General features: G+C 40.4%; 1 protein-coding gene across 1 annotated transcript in view; it reads left to right on the forward strand.

Moving 5' to 3' along the window:
- The window catches only part of AGBL1 (AGBL carboxypeptidase 1), a 298518-nt gene that overhangs the window by 152786 nt on the left and 129092 nt on the right, over positions 1–16640 (forward strand). Inside the window, exons 19-21 of the mRNA XM_074600621.1 lie at positions 4049–4178; positions 8999–9130; positions 13169–13345. Of these exons, the coding sequence (XP_074456722.1) occupies positions 4049–4178; positions 8999–9130; positions 13169–13345 (439 nt within the window). The remainder of the gene's footprint in view (positions 1–4048; positions 4179–8998; positions 9131–13168; positions 13346–16640) is intronic.

Genomic DNA, 16640 nt, shown 5'->3' on the forward strand with positions numbered 1-16640 from the left:
AGGCTTAAGAATAAGACAACAAAAACCCCACATCTTTAGTAAAACTTAATGTCAGGCTTTGAGGTACAAGATTAAAAGCAAGGTCTTACAAGTGCAAATAGATTTAAAATACAATTCTATCTTAAACCGAACAAGTCTGTTCTCTAGCTGCTTAACCTCTTTCTCATTAACTCCCTGTGAGGTGTCCCTGCCTTCAGAGCAAGAGTCTAATGCTTTGCTTCCAAGTGCAGTTACCTCCTACAGGTTCAGAAGGAGAATCCTGACATGATCTTTCTGTCCGTGGTGTATCAACTTCATATGCCAGGGTTCCAGTTTTCATTGCAGAACACCTTGCCCTGTATCATTGTGACAGTTGGTGTTTTTCTGACCACGTCCATTTGCAAAAGTTTAGTTAGTAAGGATGAGAGAATCTCTCCTTCCACCAGCTGCATATCTTCTCTTGAGCCATTCTGCAGATACCTACAGAAATACTTCTAGGGCCTGCTTGGAGAAGGTCAGATGGGTTGGTCTGATCTCCTGTTGCTGTGCTCCACCTGGTAGCCGTGCGCTGCCCCAGAGACCACTACTAGCTATCACATAGGCTGATACACGTCAAAGAATGTCCTGGCTCTTTAAAGGTAGAAGAGGAGGCAGGGCGATAACAAAGGCTTCAGGCTTGTGTGAACAAGAGAAATGCAGTTTGTTTTGAATATATCTGGGTTGAAGATATATAACAAATAGAATTACAGGTAGTCTGTACAGAGGCACAGAGGTGGGGTTTTATTTACTTACTGGAATTACTTTTGGCAAATGTTTTCATAATTTCCTTTGAGCTGCTACTAGTCCCATCCAAGGTGGCAGGTAGCCTTGCTAATGCTGCAAAGGAGAAAAGACACATAAAATGTTTAAAGCAAATATAATAGCTTGGAACCGTGTTGTAAGAAATGCCTTTGATTTGAGGAGTGAATTTCATTAAATCCTGCCAAACATTCAAAGCCAGTCTCAGCTTCTCAGTCCCTTTATTTGCTATCAGTACTTGGGATCAGCTTAATATTTTACCTTCACCCTTGGTTGCAGACCATAACGGACAAAACCATTATCTGCGAATGTCATCGCTATTAGGGAAGAGAAGAAAGGAAGGAACAAGGGGGAACAGGGCTGGCAAGGAGCTGGTATCTACAAAAGTAAACAGACTTTAACAGTATGATGAGAGGAGTGAGCAGGATGCGAAAAATCAGCCTCTCATAATTTAATTAAATTTCTGCATCTCCTTAAGAGCTGTGGATACAAGCTGCCAGGCTGAGGGCTTAATATTTAAAGGTCATTTAAATGAGCAGAGATGTTAATCATTGAAGGGACAAAGCTGAACTTTGTCTCCTAGCTCTTGCCTACACGCCGAGGTGTTACCTTCCTTCCCTGCAGTAAATAAGAGCTTTCAAATGATTGTTTTAGAGTTGGATTACACTTATTAAACTAATACTGAGCAGCCAGCAGCATCTGTGAACTGCAGGGGAGGAATTGGCTTGTCATAGGGTCACCTCTAAGAAAAGTCCCGATTTGCAAAAGAGCAACAGGGTTGGTAAATTGTATTATGGAGGGAGTGAAATCTGTCCGAAGAGCGAGGGTGCTGTGAACCACAGAGAAGTTGGCATGCTGCGTGGAACCTGTGCTCATGTAATGCATTGCAGTGCATGGGCCACAGTGGAACCAGATTCTGCAGTAGGAAGCGCCGGTGCCTTGTCACAGCGTCTACTTGGCTTTAATGTGTGTTAGTAGACTTGATTAGGAGTGTTTCTTACAAGCTTTTCTAACAGATAATGGGATTTCTTTATACATTCCATGGGAATAAGGAAATTTTTTACAGAAGCTTTTAGTTCAGTCTAAGAAATAGTGAAATAAAAATTGAGCTTGGGGTTGGCTTGACATTAATCTCTGTATTCACTGAATCCTTTTAGGAGTAGTTTTCAGTTGTCATGTTTCTGTTTTTCTGCATGTTTGGCTCTGTATCTTGGACTTTTCCAGTGTATACCAAGGCATTTTAGCAGAGGGACACATGTGGATGGTTTGAATAGACATAAACTAGTGCCGATACCAACAGAAAAGGGGGGAAAGCATTGTTTGCTTCTTTGAAAAAGTATTTCTGTAGGTCTGAAATAACAAGACTTTTTTTTTTCCTTGATGTTAAATTCAAGTATGATAATAAAAATCCAGCTGTCATTCTTACCCTCAGAATGGAAATTCTGTTGTTATTTTCAATACAACTGTAGTGCAGGAAGGCATCACACGCTTACGTCAAAGAAGTGTTTTGGGTCTTATTTTTTTACCAGTCACATTGGGGAAAGTTGAGTTTCTGAAAGCAACCCAATGACTCTTCATGTGGAGTTGTACCTATTGAAGGGAAACACAAGTTCTTGGCAGAAATACAGCTGCTAATCTCAGTTGAGCAGCTGTTGTCCTGAAGATCAGGAGAGGTGAGCCTAAAGGTAACTTTATCTGAAGAGCCTTTAAGAAACATAACAGAAGCTGTCGTGTTTCATGTAGAATTTTTGGCAGAAGCATCCCAGCAGCATTTGCCAACTTCCCATGTGTTAGCTATTGCTAATGTTTCCGATTTGCCGAACGAGTAACATGGGAACTATGGATTATGAGGAAAGAAGGGAATTCAGCTAACAGTGAAACTGGAGTAAACATAGAATGGATCTTGTGATGTTGCCAGAAACCCCAAGATGGCATCAGAGACCTTGTTTTTCTACATTAAAAATGTATGATATATTCTTAGTGACTGTTATTATTTCTTTGTCTTCTGTTCTTAACTGGTTCTCTGTTGTTTATGCTGCTTTTTTTTTAAGCATTCCTGCTTTACGACCGTTTTTCTTCAAGCATCGTTTGCAAAGCATTGATAATGCCAAAGATGCTATGTGCAACACACCCTAGCTGCAGTACAAGGCTCTGCCAGTACAACAACAGACCACGTCCTCACAAATATATTTGTACTTTGTTTTGTTCTAGGAGGCTGGAACAGCAAAGCTGGATGCACCTCCGTAGTCAGAAATTCACCCAACAATTAGGGTTTTTTGGGGGGTTTTTTTGAAGTACAAACCAGCCCAAGGTTACAATGAGACTAGAAGCATTCTAATGCTCAACTGGATAGTATGGAGATGATGAGGACCTACCATAATGTCACATATACTGGAGGGTTGATTCCTGAATCTTATCGGCACACCATGATTTGAAAATTCTGAATCAAATTACAGAAAATCCTTTGAGGGGAGTGTGCAGAGGCTCTGATCTACACACAGTCATTAACAAGGGAGATTAGTTGGATTTTGCAAAATTGTACAGTGATGTACTGCTCCATACGGCCAAGTATCCTGCACAATCTTCCACCGATCACCGAGTTGGTAACAGAATATGTTAAAGCCAACTAAGAGAAACATCTTTGCAGTGCAAATCTGGGATCCTTATTTAGCTTTTTATTCAGCCTTTGCAGTGAAGCTAGGTAATTGTTCTACATAATGATGTAGCATGCATCAAGATCTTCTTGATGCGCTTTAGATAGCGGCATTTCTTGTGAGTGGAGAAGCTTAAATGAGATATCCAGCTCATCTCATTTAAGTGCATTCATATTTCAGACTGGTCGAAGAGATTCAAGTGCCTGTCTTCAATTAGAACGAGTAGGAGCTGGATGTACTTCTTTGCTGTGGAGGTTTTGAGAAGCCTGTGTTCTGTGTAAGCTGGTTGGATTTCATAGATAGCACAGAATTTAGAACATTTCAGAAGACTTTTTGTTTGTAAGTAGTCTTTTCATTTGTACATACTTAGGTAAAGGAAAAGCACTTATTTTCAGGACTGGAATTATGTGAACCTTGGAAGGAAAGGAAATGGTAAAATTCATATACTATAAACACTTTTGAAATATAATACGGACCATTGGTTCATTCCAGCCCAACGTTCAAAACCTTTATACCTGTGTTCTAATTGACATTCCCTGTCCTTTTGCCAGAGCTGGATAATTTTTTGAATGGGCTGTTGTTTTGCTAGTTTGTCATGTGTTGCTTTCTGATTTCAGCCACCGTTGTTCACTGAGTGGGGATGATCTGAACAGACAGTGGTTGACACCCAGTTCCCAGCTCCATCCAACTATTTACCACACCAAAGGTCTTCTCTATTACCTGCGCAGCATTGGCCGGGCTCCTCTGGTGAGTCTTTTCCAGGATCTTTTGTGAGTTACTCTATATGGATTGCTTATCGTAATTGTGTGAACAGTCTTGTTTTGGAGCTAAAGAGATGTGAAAAGCATCACGTGCTGTTACACTTTCATCTTGCAGAAGTGTTTTGAAAGTCTTGGATATTTGTTATTTACTGAAACTTATAACCAACAACTCCAAATTTCAGAATCTCTGCACACCTGGAATATAAATGAGAAAATGAATTCCTTAAAGCTCTTTAATAGCCTTGAAGTACTCCAACTAAGATAAATATTATGAGTACATTATTGCTATCTTCATGGCAATGATTGGAGAAATTCCACAAAGATTTAGTCTGAACGGACTATACAAAAGCTGGATGCCTGGTTGGAACAAGCCTTGCAATCACAAAAACATAGGAAGCAGCCCTCAAAATGTCTGAACTTCCATGCTGCTTTGGTGATGGGAAGAAAACGGCTGGTTTTGAGAGGTACCAGAAATTCATGAGATGGGTCTCATCTCAAAGCTGCAACTGGGATAGGGCTGGGATCCATCCCATCTGCTCTGCCCAGCAGAATGAAAAGATAGTTCTGAGACCTGAGGAGAAAAACCACAGGCAGGTTCAAATGTTAATGAATAAATGTGGATGCAGAGACTGGCAGGTTGCCTGCTGATAGCTACAGTCAGGCAGGAAACATCCAAAGACACCAGATTCTCTCTGGGTTTGATGAGAAAAGCTCCAGACAAGGTGAAAATCTCTGTGAGCTTCTTTAAGTGAATTATTATGAGAATGTGGTTTTTAGCTAAGGCCCTGAAGTTCAACTCTGCAGTCTGATGAATATTATGGAAACTCAACTCACAGTTGTGAATTTACTCACCAACCTTTTCCTTTGGTTCAGAGCAGTGTAGGATCAGTCTCTTTTTACCCTTCTATTTGCTCTCTGGCCTTTTTTAATATACAACCTCCTCGTCGTATCCCAGTGCGTAAAGTTGAACATGCACTCAGTGCAAGTTTTCATCATTGCTGAGTGAAGGGAGACTATTGATCCTATCATCTCCCTCACTCACAGGCTGCATGTCAGACTCACTAAACTGATTTTTCTTTGCCTTTGAAGAGTACATTGATTTTAGCTTATACATGCTCAAAAATGTCTTTTCCCTCCTCCAGAAGAAAGCTGGGTTTCTTCTTTTTTTTCTTTTTTAATTTTTTTCCCTCCAAGATCCCATGGAGCCAAGTTCACTGATAGCCAAATAATTTCTGTGAAGTGATTTAGTTTCATTTATCCTGGGGATGCGCAAGCAGTTTCTTCAAAGCAAAGAAAAGCTGCTTGAAGGAGAAAAGGAAAGAACTTTAAAGTTAACAGCCTTTCAAACCAAAGCCATTTTAATTGGTAACTTCTATAGACAACAGCCTGATAAGTGCGTTTTTGGTTTTTTGTTTGGTTTTGGTTTTGTGGTTTTTTTGTTGTTTTTTTTTTTTTTTTTTTACTTGTTGGCTCTGGGAACCCTAGTAGGACAAGGACTGTGGATGTACTGTGGCATTGCTGCTCTCTGCAACACGGGATCTCCTTTTGACTGAGAGCAGGAAAAGTGGGAGCGTTGGAGACCTTTTGTCTGGAAGCAGCCAGGTGTGATGGGCAGAGAGAAGTTGCTCACTCCTTGAGCATTTGTGGCAAGAAACTTGCTATGGTTTAGAAGTTATAGGTGACAATGCAGCACACAACAGGGAACTTGCAGCTTGTACAGAGTCTGAGCTGCAGTGAAGAGCAGGATGGAGAGGGCAGAAAGAACTTGGGACCAGGAGACACTGAGCAGAGTCTGCTGCCGTTCAAAGGCATTATATTGAGCTTGGAAACGTGCCTCTGCCTGCAAGGGTGTAGGTCATTGTGAGGGAAAAAAAAAACCAAACCCTAGGTATGTCTGCTGCAAAACTCTGAGATTCAAAGTCCTGTCACAATGCTATTACGGGAAAAAATGAGACTTTACACAACAATAAAAAATAAATTTCAAAATGGTCTGTTTTCCAACAGAACTTTCTTGCTTTCCAGTTTCTATTTTGCTTTTCCTTCTTTTTAAAAGGTGCCTGGTTCTGTGACTCATGAGAAGGGTTGTTTTTGAGTTAGAAAGCAGTTCTTACCTTTAGGATGATCAGTGCTTGGCAAATAACTTTAAATAGATAAAAATTTGCGTGTGTGTCTTGAGTCATATCCCAGTGAGTGCGAGCCTCGGGGGTTTGACTGGTTTGTGTGTATTGGTGTCCCAGCCGTACGGAAGGACAGGCTGGAGGAAAAGGACTGGCAGGTCCCAAGTTTGATTAGTGTTTGCCCAGACATATGGCAGGAAGAATTACGTAATGGGTGCTCAAACTACAAAATATAGCTTAGCCTTGGCTGAATGGTGAGGCATAACCTACCCTGTAGAGTGAAAATGAAACAGAAGAATGTATTATAAAGAGCAATAGATTATAGACATTGGGAGTGACTGCATTATCCAGAAAACTTAATTAAAATGTAGCTCTATGAAACCTGCAAGCAGAAAGAAATTATTTTCAGTAGCACTGACTCTGCTGTGGAAGCTGGTGACAATCAGTGAAAGATCCTGTGGCCTGAAACAGCAGCAGTATTACAGAAACTGGCTTTGATAATCCTTTACCAATAGCCTCATGCCAGACCTGTCACTAAAGACTCACCTGCATGTTTCTTGAGGTGCAGAATTATAGACCTGCTACTGATCAGGCAGCCCAGCTATCTGATCATCCCTGTGTGGTTTCTGATATGTAAAGTAATATTTTAGGTAGCTAATATATTGTGTCTTTTGTGTGTTGGTAATTCTGTAAATTGGCAGGTAATTGATACCCAATTGAGCTGGGCTGTCTGCCTTGAAATAAGACGAAAGCTATAAAATCCTCTTTGATATTCATAGGAATAAATTCTAGGTGGTACCTGTGGTTAACCTAAACTATGACTGTGTATTGCTGATAGCTTTGATGAAATACTAGCTGGAAAAATGTCTGTCATTACGAGAACCAATAAAAGCAGCTCTTTGGAAGGAGACATTATAGGATAATTACATGTGGTTCAAAGGGAGCTACTTCAAGTGCAGGGGTTGCACAAGGCCTGCAAAATACGCGCACAGCCTGAGGGGGCTGAGTCTCTGGGCTCTGTGCAATATTGGCTTTTCTTTCCTTTGGGAATGATGCTGGTTGTAGGTTTGCACCAGTGAGCAGCTCTGAAACTGCCCTGTTTGTCCTCCCCTTTCTGCCTTTGCCAGTTAGCAAGGATGTAAGTAAAGCAGTTGTCGCTGGGTAGGTCCTTGTTCACGTACTTCAGGTGTGGAAAGTGTGTGCTGCCGGGAGGGGAAGTGCGGACCCAGAGCCCTGCAAAGAGAACTGGAGGTGAGCGGTGATGTAGGAAGGGAACTGGCAGGTCAGGAACCAAAAGAAAGAACAGGGTATAATCTATGTGATAGTTATAATTGTCCAGCTAATTAGGAGCAGTGAGATGGTTCGTTATGCATGCGTGCCTTAGCCTTTCCAGTATGTCAGCCTACTGTTTGTCAGAGGAGCTGAAAGACCGTATACGCTAAATTCCTAGATAATTAAACTCCCTGACTTGCTGCAGCTAAACTTAGTTACTGTATGGCTGGTAAATAAACATACTAGGGTAAATTTTGCCCTAACAGTTGGTGGAAGAAGTTCATCTACTCCATCTGTTTCTTCCCTCTTGTATACGTATTTATGTAAGAATATGTATAATTTTTACCCCATATTTCTCCCCCATCTCTCTTTATATTGATACGTAATTCTTTCCTACCTTCCTACACCCATAAGCCCTAAAAAACTGTTTCAATGAAATGTTGAAGCTCAGTTCTACTCAGTGGTGAATATTGGTTTAAAATGAACTAATTCCTTCTCTTTAGAAATTCTTGTCTTTTCATTGACAGATTTCTGAATATTCCTGATAAAGACATGGAGAATATATGTAACAGCAGTGTGTATATCGACTTCATATCTCAGAGGGCACTGAGATTGATTACTCTTTAAGACTTGGGTCAATATTTACCTCTTGGGTCATTAAATCGTGATTTTCATTTCAATGGGAGTCGATATCTGCCTATAAAGGCAATCAAAACTTCCACTAAAGCTGGGAATATGCCTTGTGCCTAGTTTATATGACAGCTGACATAAGAGATTCAATGGACAGCTAGATGAGACCGTGTGTAATGAGATTATTTGCTGTGAAGATAGGTCGTGTTCTGTGCTTGGCTTCCAGGAATTCAGGCAAAGATCTGACAGCATTGCGCGATACAATTGCGCAATTATATTTTCCTAAAAATTATGTAGCATTGGCTTCTTTAAATTCAAAACCTAAGTGGTGTTTAATTGCTTGGGAAAGCATGGATTTCAAATCTCATGAGGATAATACTGGACTTTAGGAGTTTAGAAGTAGAAAAAGCTTGACAAATCGCTCTGTTGTTGTATCATAAGTGACCATGAACTCTTCGGTTCCCGAGTTGCCATGGATTCTTGCACAGGTGTCATGTTTATTTCTGCTGCAGATGGAAGTGCACCAGTCTTGACTCTGGATCCCTGAGATCATGTCAGATTGAATAGATAAAGCAAGATACAACTGACTAACAAAGTGTGACACAGGTTATAGCAGCGACACAGTCTAAACTCCTCTGAAGAGACCTGAAAAAAAAACATTAACCCCCCATTATAGTCTTATAGTGGTTATTATGAATAGCTAGGAAACTTTTTCAATCTTCAAGATTTTCCCTCTTTGTTTCTTTTTTTTTTTTTTTTCCTTTCCTTTTTTTATCCTTCTCCCTAGGTATTCTGTGACTACCACGGACACTCCCAGAGAAAGAATGTGTTTCTTTATGGCTGCAGCATCAAGGAGACCTTGTGGCAAGCAGGCTGCATAGTTGACACAGCAGTTATCACAGAAGATGTTGGCTACAGGGTAGGTTTGCTTTGTTCCTTTCTGCAATTACTGACCTGTATGTGCACTTACGTAGCTTGTTAAGATAAGGCCAGCTCACAGATTGTGGAGATAGGTGCAAGTTTCCCTTACTCCAGAGGAGTAATGGTCCAGAGGGTTTCAAATCATGCATAGAATCTTCATGCACTAGATACTAGTAAGAATATTGTCAGTAGATGGATCCCTATTTATTTCATTTTACTAAGATGCTGTGTTATAATCTTTGGCTACAGACTAATAGGACAGACGTATTTTTATGTGTTTTATAATTCTTAAATATAAATACACTCCCCTCGCTCCATCATAATAAGAAAATAAAGAGGAATTATGTAATGGTAACTGAGGAAATGACAGTGTGTCACTGTCCTACTTGGTTGAATTACTTCATCACAAAATGCTTCTGAAAACCCCAGAGAATTCAACGGGTGTCAAACAGATCTAACGTAGTGGAGCTATTTCCACAGCAAGTGCTTGGTGTCATAGCTAGGGAATTTTTTCTGGAATTAGGAAGAATAAATACTAAAATCAGTTTTATTTCTACTCCATGTGAACATCTCGTTCATCAAACCGTCCTCTGGGTTTCCTGCCTGCCTCTTTTTCTTGTGTCTGTTTAAGTGAGATCTTCCTCTTAAATGACAAATTTCTGTGGGGAAAAAAAGAATCTTATAAGCTCTAATTATAGTTTTTAAAAAAGGTTAATTTCACAAAACATTAATTGTGGCCTTAAACTGATTATAGAATTATAGCTTGGTTCACTGCGACCTGAAAGAGGCTGAAAAGTCTTTCAGTTTGCATCTCTGTATAATTTTTCCTACTTCAGCACAAATACTAATTATCCCCCCATAAGGATGCCACATCGTCTGTGTTCTTTTCATGGCACTGTACGCAGCATACTGAAACTTTCCTGGAAGAAAGTGCTCCAGCGTTCATCGAGAGGGGTCCCTGTGGCAAACACTCTGTTTCACAAAGAAAGCAGGGGAAGGGTACTTAAAGTCAGGACATCTTTTGCTGTGTTTGAATTCAGAGAGCTTGAAAAGGCTGTGGATGGTTTGCTGTTACACAAACAGAATTCAAATGCTGCTTTCGGCATCTGGAGCCTGTCTTGAATCTGCCATGAAGAAAGCGGGAGCAAGGCTCTGAGGCTGCCTGAGAATACTCAACAGCCATCCTATAAAAAAGATTTTGTGGTTCAAATCCTCCCTTTTGCACAAAAAAGGGAGATGGGTGCCTGCTGCAGTTCCTGCCTATGAGTCACCCTCTTCCTTCTTAGGCTGGGGAAAGCGGGTATAGAGGAGAACACATCTGCAGTTGCAGACTGCAGCAGAACATCACCCCTGTCTCAGATCTGCTTCCTTCCACTGTTTGCACAGGCTTCTCTCCTGACGGTAGTTGAGGATTCATCTGGCCTCCATGACTGATTCTTCTCCCCAGGAATAAGAACCAAATACTTCCAGAAAATGTTGGTTTTGGAACAGCCTTTGCCCAATAGGCCATAGACTCAGCTGTAGCCTTTGGCAATATACAGGAGTGAGAGTCTTCATTACCTTCTAATGTTTGGTGGCCTCAGGTGACTTGCTCAGCGTTGGCATCACAAAGCCCAGCTGGAAGATTTGTCCTTTTGATAGTCATTCCAGGTCCCTTTGACGGCAATCTCTGCAAGGACATCAGTAAAGAAATACAATTCCATTCTCTCCTAATGGGATTGGAGGTTTACCGACAGGGTCCTGCGTGAGGGGAGTAGCTTCTTTTGCTGTTGTATGTGCTAAATCCAGCTGTGCATGAGAAAAGGAACACAGTCACACTGCTGCATTATCATAAAAGCATCCTTTAAAAGGGTGTGGTTTCACTCTTTCAAAATACACTGTTGAAAGATAATTAATGGGAAGAATAAGCAGAAGAGAAAGAACCATTTGTGTGAAATCCAGCGAACGCTGGTAAAATGAATGGAATATTAAATTCAGATTTGCTAATGCTCCTAAATGAGTCCTGCGTACAGAGACATTACTGTTACCTGCCAGCATTTTTATTTAATTAAATGTAAAAGATCGATTATGCATATAATTTCAGTTGTTTTAAAAAGCTAAACTGGATTAGGGATTTGATTGCTGTATTTGATAGTATATATTTACAAAAATATGTGTGTGTTAGTTTTCATTCTGCCCTCATCTGAACTATCTGAACCTTCACATACAGTTTAACTGGATCTCAGGATTGTGCTGAGGCTTATAAACATCTGGGTGATGGGGCTCTGCTGCATTTTTAAATTCCTGTTCCATCCAAATCCAGGAAAACCTGGAAGCGCTGCATGAAAGCATAATGTATTGTGATCCCCATGCAGCAAATAGGACTTTGAAGGCAATCCAGAAATCTTGGGTGCTTACTCTACAGCCAGCAGTCAATTTTAAAGATTTCTGTGCTCAGTATGCCCACAAGAAAGGGAGCACACTGGAGATCTTAACAGTTAGGCTCGCGGTGGTATCGGATTTAAAATGGAATCTCTCACTTCATTCCAGTTTTTTCATTTGAAAAATGGCCCTTATAGATCTTTAAATATATACCTTATAGAAGTGGTAAAGTTCATTGAAAGCTGTAGCCAGAATATGCTGAAAAATGAAAATTACTTTTTTTGTTACGGAGATGTGTATGGCTAAGCGTTTTTGCAGGAGATATTGCAAAATAATTTAGGTCAAAGATTTATCATTTACATCAAACGTGATTTAGGAAAAGCTATTATTCTTTCACTTTCAATGAAACCAAATATTCCCATATAGTCCTATGAAGTAAAGCTCAACAAAACAGAACTACAGTTGCTCAGAATCAGTCAGTGAAACTGATTGTTATTGGAAAGTGAAATTAGCTGTTTGGCTTTCACCGCTCAAACTGAATGAAATTCAAGGGTAAATGCCATTAGCAATAAGTGGGAACTCCTCCTATATGATTCCATTCAGTTCCGATGTTTAAGGAAGCTGTCATCAGAGAAATAATGAATGTCCTCATTTTGCTTGCTCTTCTCTAGATGGATCAAATGGTCTTTGACGTATGTTGTGGTATATGTAGTATACCAGCACTAAAGTTTAGACATATCCGTGTCACATACATGAATGTATATATGTGTGTTTGTGTGTTCATAAAGGGCCAGTTTCTATATAGAGTGTTCATGTATCTAGTATATGTTTTTATAGAGTGTAAAAGTAACACATTTAGTATTGTGTAATGACTAAGTAAGTGTTGCCTCTGCACTGATGGAAATATTTGATACTGCAGTGTATTAGGAGTGTTTATAGACTTTGGGAAATACAATTTCTAGAATAAGAGAATCACTCAGGGCTAAGATGTAATTTTTACTGGTTTTTCATGATTATTTTTTATTGTGCTTCTCTAAATGAAGTGTACAAAATATATCATTTGGGGTCAGCTGAGAATATTTTGGTTTGTTTCACAATGCAACTTAGTTAAACGTTGAGCTCCGTTTTCATATAATTATGTGTGACTTTCTGTGAGAATACACGACCGCTTTCTCTGCTCCCTGTTAGGTTCAGACAAAACTTCCATAGCTGAATCCCGTGTCAAATTGTGGATGGATGGTGGAAGGGAGATATAGTGTAGGTGGAGAGGGGAGAATGGGAATATCAGATACTGAACTGTGACTGGAGCCCTCTTGGCAGCACAACGGGAAGGTGTGGGTTAATGTCGAAGCAGCTTGAAAACAAAATTTTGTAAGTGATTTCAGCAGCCCCAAACTATTTGGTGTGAAAATGTTTGATTTTTTTTTTTTTGGAAGGAGATATACCAAATGTACTGGATATTTTACATTTCGGTCCTTGGGATGAAACAAATGTTAGAGTCTGAGGATTTCACATGGGATGGACATAATGCGCTGGCTGGAGCTCTCAGTTTCTACAGATAGATTTGATGATAAGACACATTAAAAACCACAGGTCTCTGTATGTGTGAGTATGATGTAAACGGATGCACATCTGTTCAATTCATTTTCTCATGGCTGCTGATATTTTTTCATAGACTCTTCCTAAAATCCTGGATAAGGTGGCCCCTGCGTTTCTCATGAACAGCTGCAGCTTCCTGGTGGAGAAGTCCCGGGAGTCGACAGCCCGGGTGGTGGTATGGAAGGAAATGGGTGTGCTGAGGAGCTACACCATGGAGAGCACGTACTGCGGCTGCAGCCACGGACTTTACAAAGTGAGTAAATCTTTCAAAGAACCCTGTGCCACCCCCCTCCTAATGCACATCTCATGATCTTGGAAGGCCAAAGCAGAGGAGGTGGCCGCTGTCTTTATGCTTAGCATTGTCTGCTCTCTCCAGACCCACGTCTGGAGCCGAAAGCATTGAGCTGAAGGAATGAGTGTTTTTGAGATGATACAGGGCGCTTATCCTTGTGAAGGCATTCACAGTATTGTTAAAAACGCGTTGGCGGTCATATGGACATCTTTGAGCTTGTTCTAAGGTAATTAACTTGAATACTAGTGGCACCACGCGCTTTGGTACGGGCAGCTATCTGGGCATTCGCCTGGCTAAACTGAAGAGTCTGTACTGAGAATCCTGCATTTGGAGTTGCCTGTTACTGACAGCCAAAGGTCACTAATCTAAGTCTAGTTTTGACAGCTGTCCGTGAGCTCAAGGTATGCCTGTGACTGTGATCTAAACAGACCTGAATTCCATACAAAATGAAGTTCCAGACTTGGTAGGAAGGGCTGTACTCAGGCTGAATGGATCAGAGTCTGTGAGATCTCTTGGTACTTTTTAAGTACACAGGATGAACCGTGGTAATTGCATTTGAGTGATCACAATTCTCCATTCACTCACATGGTGTGTTCTTTCTCTTGTTGCATTCCCACACCTGTTGCTTTTATTGAAAGGCTTCCATATTCCACCTCATTTCTCCCACTAGGGAGCAATCCTTATCTATACAGCATTAACAAGCAGTTAAGGATCCTAAAAGACGCTTAAGGAAAGAGCCATTATTACAAATAACAATTAATTAATAAGACATTCAAATGATTATGTTTGGAAGCTCTATACTAATCCTTTTACCTCTCTGTAGAACGCAGCCAGGAAGTACTCAGCTGCTGTTTTAACCATGCTCTGCTATACACACATCAATTCCAAGACAGGAAAGGCAGAAGAAAAAAACCGGCAGACTGTTTAAAGAAAGAGAATATAATTGCCCTGGGCATTACATCTAACACTCCCTACTCCTGAGAAGTGCTAATGGTTTTTTAATAGGCACCACAGGTCAAGACAGTGGTTTTGAATCTTTTTTAGACAGTGGGGGAAAATCTACTTCGACTGAAGTCAATGACAAAACTCCTAGTGATCTCCATAGAGGGGGATTTCACTGATTTCCTAGATAACCACAGTTGAGACCTAAAAACAGCAACACATCAGACTGAACGATTTGTTCTTCTCCTTCAGCGTCTGTGAGGTCTTTAACCCAAATTTGCTTAATTTGTGCCATTATATGCTGAAATAGTAGAAAGAGAACATTAAATGCCACATTCAGATGTTGCATTTAAGCACTGTGCCATTCACAGGGGCCCTCTCTTATATAGTAGGGGCACCAAAAATAAGCAGAAAGACTTCATGTAGATGGTTCAGGATTCCTCTTTTTAAAGAAATCCTTTAAAATGTGTGAAATTGCTTTCTATCTTCTTTCTTGTCCTCTTTTTCATCACTGATCAGGAACACAGGCAGCCACTGAGGACAAGAGCAAGTTGACATTGTTGGCTTGTGACTGGTGACAGAATCTCGTGTTCTCATGGCCCATAAGGAAGTCTGTAAGCCGTAAGGCAGTTCTAAAACCTTCATTCTGAACACCCTGAAAAGCTGAGTCCCATTTGGATCGTTGAGTTATTGTTATGAGGTCACATATCCCTCTTTTTTTTTTTTTTCTTCTTCTTTGTTTAGGATTATCATTTGTCTCAAAGATGGAGGATACATAAATATTCCCATGAGGGGGCATTTTTTTCACCATTTCTTCATCGTAAAGATAATACAAACACTTTTTGCAGCTTCTCTGATTCAGACAGCTTTATAGTATTTGCTCTTTTTTTTTTTTTCCAAGTACATCAAGTACCTAACTGATTGGTATCAAAATGGAATATAATTTCTGACACTTATGCTGGAGCTGCATATAAATGCATAAACTATCTCTTTCAAATAATCAATATTAACAGGCTATTTCATCTTCCTTTTAGCTGTCTTTAGAGTTGGTTCTTGCTTGCTTGTTTCCTTGTTCTTACAAGTGGATTATTTAGGGTATGGACTTGACAGGCTGACCTGAAGATTTTGTTGCATAATACTGTTTAATACTGAGCTGCCATCTATCAAGCCCAAATTACTTCATCAGTATCTGGAAGCCTTGAAATTATTCCTGCAAACTGGAAATTTATCACGTTAAGAGGTCACACTTTTCTAGAAACCCCGGCCTGAGTTCTTCCCTCTTGGACCGATCTGTGTCTGAGACTAACGCTCAGGCAGGAGATGTCAGCATCCTATATTTAGAGTTTTCTGATATTTAGATTAGCAGATGTGTGCTTAACTGTGAGTAGAATCAGTTTCTTAATTGCATAGGATTGATCTCCCTGCAGGGATATATCTAGAATCTCCCCTGGACAAGGATGCCCTTATGTTTTTGATACTTTTATACCTTGAAGTACAGTACAAACAGCAGCTGGGATTTAAAACATCTCATTATATGCCGAAGAGGCTCCCACGTCCAGCATCATTCTGTGAATCAGTGGTCAAACTTCTAATAGAGCACAGCAGACCTGGATCCTGGTCCTTGACTTTCTTCCTGCTTGGAAGTGATGAAAGTAATTCATTCAAGTAGCTGTTTTGGGGGCTATGGGCACAGGTACAGTGCTTGGACTTGCACAGGGACATCTGGTAGGGATTGTGCAAAGGGTTTAGGAAATGCAAGAAAGCCGTATAGAGGCAGCAAGAGGTTAAAATATCAATTGTACGAGGCTGGTAAACGTGCCCCCACTTACCACGTGTCGAGGAAGGGCTGAGGTAAACCACAATCTAGGGGTTTTTCTGATAGAGTCCAGAAAAGATGCTGCTAGAGTTTTTTTTTCAAGGGATGTGTGTGTCTTCTCTTGGGTTGAAATATAGCCTTCATTTTTAAAAAAAGGTTTTAGTGACTGAAAGATAAGGCAGGAGTTTGGTACTATTGATATGTAAATGAGAAAGAATAGTGACCCCAGCCTCATTTAAAAGCCATTTGTTTTCAAATGGGGAGGAGGGCGACATGAGAGGAGAAAAAAGATGGTTTGTCTCTGTCAGTCTCCCTGTCTGTGTGATCAATGGAAACACAGTAAGCCAACTACCCTTAAGGAAGCGAAACTTAAAACTAAAGGAACTATTGATCTTATCTAAGGTTTTGTTCAACCTAAGGAAGAAGAAAAGAAGGCGAAAACATATCCAAACTCTTTTTTCATTTTGTCCGGATTGCCTGATTCAGTCTTAGAGGAGC

This window comes from Larus michahellis, chromosome 9 (assembly GCF_964199755.1).
Source record: "Larus michahellis chromosome 9, bLarMic1.1, whole genome shotgun sequence".
Taxonomy (NCBI): Eukaryota; Metazoa; Chordata; class Aves; order Charadriiformes; family Laridae; genus Larus; species Larus michahellis.